The sequence below is a fragment of the Silene latifolia genome, chromosome X (assembly GCF_048544455.1).
Source record: "Silene latifolia isolate original U9 population chromosome X, ASM4854445v1, whole genome shotgun sequence".
Taxonomy (NCBI): Eukaryota; Viridiplantae; Streptophyta; class Magnoliopsida; order Caryophyllales; family Caryophyllaceae; genus Silene; species Silene latifolia.
Window position 1 is genome coordinate 302,714,577 of NC_133537.1, and position 7,492 is coordinate 302,722,068.

The following is a 7,492-nucleotide window of genomic DNA, read 5'->3' on the forward strand; positions in this document are numbered from 1 at the left end:
TGGTCCAGCTCCTCGGCTGGGGGCTCGATATATTCGTCCTGGACGTGCCGCTTCTGTAATTGCTATGCTGGGGAACTGGCTGTGCACTTCAGTGCCTTCTAATAGCAACCTCTGGCTTCCTCCTGATCACCACGTATTTTTTCTACTCCCTAGGGTGTGGGGAACTTCACACATTGATGATACGTTGAGGGGACTGCCTTTATTAGATGCAGCCATGGTCTTTCGAGGATAACATTGTAGGTAGATGGTCTATCTATGACCAAGTATCTTAGTTGTTTATTGATTCCTCCTGCATAGGTTGGGATCACGATCTCCCCTAGTGAGTTAGCTGTTTCTCCACTGAATCCTACCAGCGGGATAGTCTTCTTCTGCAGGTCCTTCTCGCTGAACCCCATGTTTTCTACGGTTTTCAGCATGATTAGATTGACCGAGCTGCCAGTATCTAGCAGAACCTTCCTAACCATGCAATTGGCCATTGACAGTGTTATGATAAGTGTATCGTGCTGTTCCTAGCTGTCGTGGATATCTTCCTCGTCGAAGGCGACAGCAGGCAGGTCGCTGTGGGAAACTCTGCAGGAGGTCTCCGGCCTGTCTTCCTTAGTTTCAGTAGCATGCCTCTTTGCCGCCGAATATGTCAGTTCGCTTAGATCTGAGCCGCCTGTTATCACGTTTATTATTTTGGTGCACGTGGGTGGTGCAGCGGGTTTTCCAGAACCCACCTTATCCTGCTGCTTGCCCCCACGTGGTAATAGGTGGCTGAGCTCCCCTTGCTCGTACAGGCGTCTGATCTCCCTGCGTAAAGTGTAGCAATCCTCCGTAGTATGTCCGATGTCACGATGAAACTCGCACCTTTTCTTACTGTCTTTTCGCCAGGATTGTCCTTCTACTGGTGGCCTGGGCCACCTTACTCCATCTCTCATTTCTTTGAGTGCCTTCAGGATTCCTCTGACGCCAGTTGTGAATCCATACTCTACCAGCGTAGGGAGTTGCTGATTCTCCTCTCTGTTGTCGATTCTGTTGATTCCCCTACCATATAGTTTATATCTTTCGTCCTTCTTTCCAGTGGATTGCTTTCTGCTTGACTTCTCTATAGCTGACGTTCTAGATATGCCTGGCATGCTCGGTATGCTGGCTCTAGCTAGCACGTCTTCTTCCAGTCTAATTGTTGCTGCTGCTTTTTCTTGCATTGCCTCAAAGCTATGGCAAGGGTGCATAGTCAGCTGCTTATATAGGTCTGACTCGTGGTGTAAGCCCCTCCTAAAAGCTTCCACCGCTGTTGACACGTTACACTCCCGTACCGCCACCTTTTCGTTATTAAACCTGGTGTTGAATTCCCTAATGGTCTCGTTGGCGCCTTGAAGGATCCGGTACAAGTCGCCAGCGTGCTTTTGTGGCTTCCGACTACTTGTAAACTGCTGAGTGAACGCATTTACCAGATTGGCAAATGTGGATATCGATCTGTTACTTAGACTTGCGAGCCATCGGAGTGCTGGCCCTGACAACGTAGATATGAACCTCTTACACATGCAGGTTTCCTTTACATGCCCAATGGATGTTACTGTCATCATTTTTTATTTGTACTGGCTCACGTGATCAAAGGGGTCCGTTGTGCCTTCAAAGAGAGTCATGTTTGGGTTGTTGAATCCCTTTGGCATGGCGACAATTGATATTGCATCCACGAATGTTGAGTTAGCATAGTTGTTAGGCGCTGCCTTTTCAAGTGAAGGCGGTATCCCTGGGACCCTGCTCAACATCTCCCTCAACTCGAGGTACTGCTTGTTCGTCAGGCCTCCTGAGTCTAAACTGCGGCCGTCTATAACCTGCTTATTCTGGACGCTGCTTGCAGGCCAGAGTTCCCTAGGATTCTGGTGCGGCGTGTTATCCAATGGGGTTGATGTCATAAGTGTCCGTTTGTGCCAGCTTACTTGCGGGCTGCCTATGGATCCTGCACCAGGTGTCTTGTTAGTTATAACGAAGTTACTAGCTGGAATGTTACCTGGTACTATATCTGTATGGCTGGTAGGCTGCCAGCTATCCGATGTGAGGTATCTTAGTCCCTTTGGGACTATCCTTTCTCATGTTGATACTGTTGTCAGATCCAACCTGGTTACCAGCTCGGCTGGAATCTGCCGCGATTGGCTCTTGCTACCTGATGCCCCCTACATGGGCTCTACTACCGGGGATTGGTTCTCACCCGCCGTGCTTGCTGGTGTGCTTGATTACTGCCTCAGGATGTCTATATGTGCCCAGAGCTCCCTGTTTCTCTTTGTTGTTTGGGCTTCTGCTTTCTTTTGGTATTCCCACATGCTTTATATCACTTTCTGCAAGTTTTCCATGCCAATAAGCAGATTTTGTGTTGGACTTGGTGGTGGGGTGAGACTCGTGCTTCCATATCCTTTATCTGTTTTGGAGTGTGCCCCTACAATAGGAGTATTAGGAGGCAAGGTGACTTTGGCCACGGGCGTGACTCTTGACGCGTGTCCGGGTGCCTGAGTTTGAGCCGTTGAAGCCGGATTCTGGATGGGGTTTGGTGGTATCAACGACGGCTGAATACCTCCTGACCCGGTTGACGATGCTGATGATACGTGTTTGCTTCCGTCCATTCTATATTGAGAAATTAACGATGATGACCACTATTGTAATACTACGGTTTTATGAGTCTCTGGGTACTCTATCGAATGTGACTTACTCTATCGAGTAAGGGTGTTTTGGTTTTTAAAACAGTTTCTGTCTGTAGGGTACTCGATCGAGTAGCCTTGGTACTCGATCGAGTAGGGGGCACTCGATCGAGTACGTTGGGCACTCGATCGAGTGGCTCGGTTTACATGTAATGTTTTTTCGGGTTTTGTTAATAATGCGATTTAATATATAAACCTTTCCGTCACTTTCATAATACACTTTTATCAAACCTAATTACTTCAAAAGAGATTTCAACCTACGTACTTCGCATCTTTCGCATTATTGACAAATCCCTGAGCTTGGGAGGTCAGAATCTATCGTTCTTTACATCCTTGTGATCCTTGCGTCGAGGGTAAGATCTGCGTACCGATTTTATAGTATTTTATTAAGGTTGTTTAAACCCTAATTTGGGGATTTGGGGGTTTTGTTGGTTTTTATGATTGTTAGTAATTATGTGATCATATGTTAGGAGGAGAATTCGTAGAGGAGGCTTTTTGATAACAATTTGTTGAGATCGTCGATTGTTTTGTATTCAGGTAGGGTTTCCCACTCGCAGTATTATTCACATATCCGTTGGTTGTGATCTATGTTTGTTGAGTATTATCATACGAGTATTGTGACGGTTGTTGGAATTGTTTCTTCTTTGGTAGTTATGATTGATTGTATCTGTCGTGGTATTCGGGGTGCGTCCCCTGGCCTGAGTGGGGTCACTTGCGGGAGTGGCTTCACGCCCATTATTCGCCTTCTCGTGGAACCTGCCACAGAAGGGATGTGCACATTAATGGATTTGGGTTATTCGCTCTGTGGTATAAGCGGGGCTTAGGTGGGAACGGCTGCGATCCCCCACTGGCGGAGTGGAGTAAACTGTTGCGATGGGTACTCTGGCAGGACTACACACTTTAGTGTGTAGTCGGTGATGAGGAGTTGATTGTGGAGTTTGGGTTATGTGACGGTTGAGATATGTTGGTTTCTGTCTTATAGCAGTTGTATATGTATGATTGTGTGAATAGTACTGACCTCGTTTTATTGTTTTAAAAATCGTGGTGATCCATTCGGGGATGGTGAGCAGTTGTTGAGCAGGTATGAGTCGAGACATATGGGCTAGCTGGGATGTGTCACCTTCAGATGATAGAGTCTTCCGCTGTAGCTTGAGTAGTTTATCAGACATTCGTTTAGTTGCTTAGACAGTTGGCTTATGAACATGTAATCCGTTTTTGGCAGTTTGGTTTTTGGATTGTATTAACTCTAAACTTTATACTATTTAAACGTTGTTTCTTTATTGTCTTTTGATTATCATTGCCTCGGAAAACCGAGATGGTAACAGCTTTATACCTGAGTGGTCCTGGTAAGGCACTTGGAGTATGGGGGTGTTACAAAATGGTATCAGAGCTACGATCCTGAAACCTGTAACTAATGAATCTAATGAACATAGGGAGTCAAATAAAATTAACCCGGGGTAAAAGTTGTAGGAGCTAATGCAATGGTTTGGGAGACGTCCTAAAGTCGCGAACTCGCGCTACAATTTTGAATCGGTCACATGGGGGGGGGGGGTATGTGTCGGAGTCGTGTGTGATATCTTTTGGTTTGTGTGTATACGCAATGATATATGTTGAGAATCATTGGATGTTGGAAATGGAGGATTGGGTGTGTAGTTAAAAGTTGAAGAGGTGTGTTTTATATGTGGAATTGAATGAAAGGCATGTTAGCTGTTTATAATGTGGCACTTGATAACATGAAGTAGATTAGTTTTGTTGATTGTATGAGGAATGGCGTAGATTTGCATGCGTAGTTGTAATTATAATGTTGAGATACTAATGAATGCATATTACGTTGGGGTATGTGAGATAACATGCGGGTAGTATTCACGAGTCTGCATGACTCGATCGAGTAGGGGGCACTCGATCGAGTAGGTGAGGTGCTCGATCGAGTGGGCCTGACTCGATCGAGTGGTTAAGTTGACGTTTTTATGATCAGAACTGTGTTTTTGGGTACTCGATCGAGTACGTAGAGGCACTCGATCGAGTAGGGGGCACTCGATCGAGTGGCCTGTCAGCTCGATCGAGTATGTTAGAGATCAGAAGGTCAGTTTGGGGTTTGGAGTCGGGGCACTCGATCGAGTATGTTGGGCACTCGACCGAGTAGCCTCCACTCGATCGAGTAGGTTTGGGCACTCGATCGAGTGGGTTCTGGGCATGCTGTTTTCGTGTTTTGAGTTATAGTACGTATGTTTATATCTACCTTTTCTTATATAGTTTCAAGATGCCGCCAAAGAAAACCGCTTTGTATGCGAGAGCTGAGAGCATGAACGTGGATGATATAGTTAAGATGTTGGAGCATCAAGATGCTCTTACGGAGGCCCTTAAGAGAGTGGGGGAAGGATAAGGATGTTGATCACTCTAAGATCAGCCTGTACATAGCAAGGTTTAACCCAAAAGAGTATAAGGGGACCGGGGAGCCAATTCTTCTTGACAATTGGCATAGGGAGATGGAGAACATTCTGGATTTAATGCATTATCCGGATGAGATGAGGGTAGAACAAGCTGCGTTCTACTTGAGGGAGGCAGTAGGAGAGTGGTGGGACAAAGTGAAAGTGAGTGCTAGAGAGATGTATGAGAAGCAGGGGCTGCCTGCTATTCCTTGGAAAGAGTTTAGGAAAGCTATGAAGAGGGAGTTCGTGCCGGAACATGTGAGGAGTAAGCTGAGGGAGGAGTTTGATGGGTTCAAGATGACCCGAGATGTACGTGGCCGAGTACTATAAGCAGTTTAATGAGAAGTCTAGATATCGAGGATATGGGATCGAGTGAGGAGAACCTAGCTACGAGGTTCGAGAAGGGGTTGACCCCCAAGATAATGGATAAGTTACCCGTGGGAGTCCTTACTGATGTTAAGGAAGCTTATGAGAGGGCTGGGAGAGCTGAGAGGTTGGTAGAGATGGCCCGGGAGAGAGGTGTCGAGAAAACAAAGGCCGAGAGCGAGGGCGGTGGCCAATCTAACTACAATAAAGGCAACCACAATCAGGTTAGAGCGTATTCTTCTGGTTCAGGGTTTAGTGCCGGGCCCTCATACGGGCGTGGCCGTGGTAGTAGTGGTGGTAGTTGGGGTATGACCTGCTTTAACTGTAGCGGTGTAGGCCACAAAAGACATGAGTGCACTAGTGCGGCGAACGGGGGTTACCAGAGATCGGGACAGGGGAGTTTTTCTTAGGGGCCGGCACAGAGTTTTGCGAGTAACAGACCAGCTGGGTCATGGAGCAACCTGGGAGGTCAGAGCAACAATGGTGGAGGTAACCGCAATGGCGGTAATTCTTATCAGAAACCAGTTACCAACACCAACAACAACCAGGGGTCGGGTGCTAAGCCGACTTCTTGCCCAAGATCTTATCCGGGAGGCGGGCAGAAGACCAGTGGAAAGCTGTTTATGATGGACAAACAAGCAGCCGAGGACGACGCACATGTTATCACCGGTACCTTTCTTGTTAATGGTGTTCACACCTTTGTTTTGTTTGATTCAGGGGCGTCTCAGTCGTTTGTATCTTCGAGTCATGTTAAACAGTTGGGCTTGAGAGAGTATGAGTCTGTAAGTGAGAAAGTTTTTATACCTTCGGGAGAGTCTGTAACATGTGGGAGGTTTTTTAGGGATGTATCTTTGATAGTTGGGCAAGTTGATCTACCTGTAGACTTGCTTGAGTTTCCTTTAAACGGTTTTGAGATGATAGTCGGGATGGATTGGTTAGGAAAGTATAAAGCAAAGATAGACTGTCATCAAAAGAAAGTGTCTCTGAGAGGTCCTAAGGGCATTAGTATGTCTTATCGTGGGTTTGTTGTCAAACCCAAAGTTAAGTTGATTGCAGCTGTGACCTTGAAGTCCTATCTGAGGAAGGGGTGCCCGTTGATCTTGTGCCATGTGAGAGATGACCGGATAGAGAGTCCGACAGTTGATCGATACCGATTGTGGGGAGTTTTGAGATGTCTTTCCAGAGGAGATTCCGGGTTCGCCGATGAGGGAGATAGATTTCACGGTTGAGTTGAAACCGGGGACGGGGCCAATCTCTAAGGCACCGTACCGGATGGGTCCTAAGGAGTTGGAGGAGCTCAGGAAGCAGTTGAACGATCTGATAGAGAAGGGATACATTGGACCAAGTGTATCACCGTGGGGAGCACCAGTTCTTTTCATGAAGAAGAAAGATGGGAGTTTGAGGTTGTGCATAGATTACAGGGAGTTGAACCGAGTGACGGTAAAGAACAAGTATCCTTTGCCAAGGATAGATGACCAGTTTGATCAGTTGAGTGGCGCATCAGTCTTTTCCAAGATTGATTTGAGGTCGGGATACCATCAGGTGAAGATTAGGGAGGTGGACATACCAAAGACAGCTTTCACGTCGAGGTATGGCCATTATGAGTATGTGGTGATGCCTTTTGGGTTATCTAATGCAACGGCTGTGTTTATGGACTTGATGAACAGAGTTTTCAGTCAGTTTTTGGGCAAGTTTGTGGTGGTTTTCATTGATGACATGTTAGTCTATTCCAAGTCTAAGGAGGAGCATGAGGAACATCTGAGGATCGTGTTGCAGACCTTGAGGGAACACGAGTTGTATGCTAAGTTGTCCAAGTGTGAGTTCTGGTTAGAGAAAGTTGCTTTTCTGGGGCATGTGATCTCTAAGGATGGGGTAGGCTGTGGATCCGACAAAGATTGAGGTAGTGACCAAGTGGAAAGCACCAAAGAATATAGCTGAGATTCAGAGTTTCTTGGGTTTAGCTGGATACTACAGACGGTTCGTGAAGGATTTCTCCAAGATTGCTAGACCTATGACAGC

General features: G+C 46.5%; 1 protein-coding gene across 1 annotated transcript; it reads right to left on the bottom strand.

Moving 5' to 3' along the window:
- Positions 1-509: 509 nt before the first annotated feature.
- LOC141620416 (uncharacterized) lies at positions 510-1,568 on the bottom strand. The gene has a single exon (XM_074437292.1). It carries the CDS (start codon positions 1,566-1,568, stop codon positions 510-512), a length of 1,059 nt encoding a protein of 352 aa, XP_074293393.1.
- Between the last annotated feature and the right edge of the window lie 5,924 nt (positions 1,569-7,492).

What these genes read in the sequence shown, in the direction of transcription:
- LOC141620416 (XM_074437292.1), bottom strand. Translation starts at nt 1,568, where the DNA reads ATGATGACAGTAACATCCATTGGGCATGTAAAGGAAACCTGCATGTGT.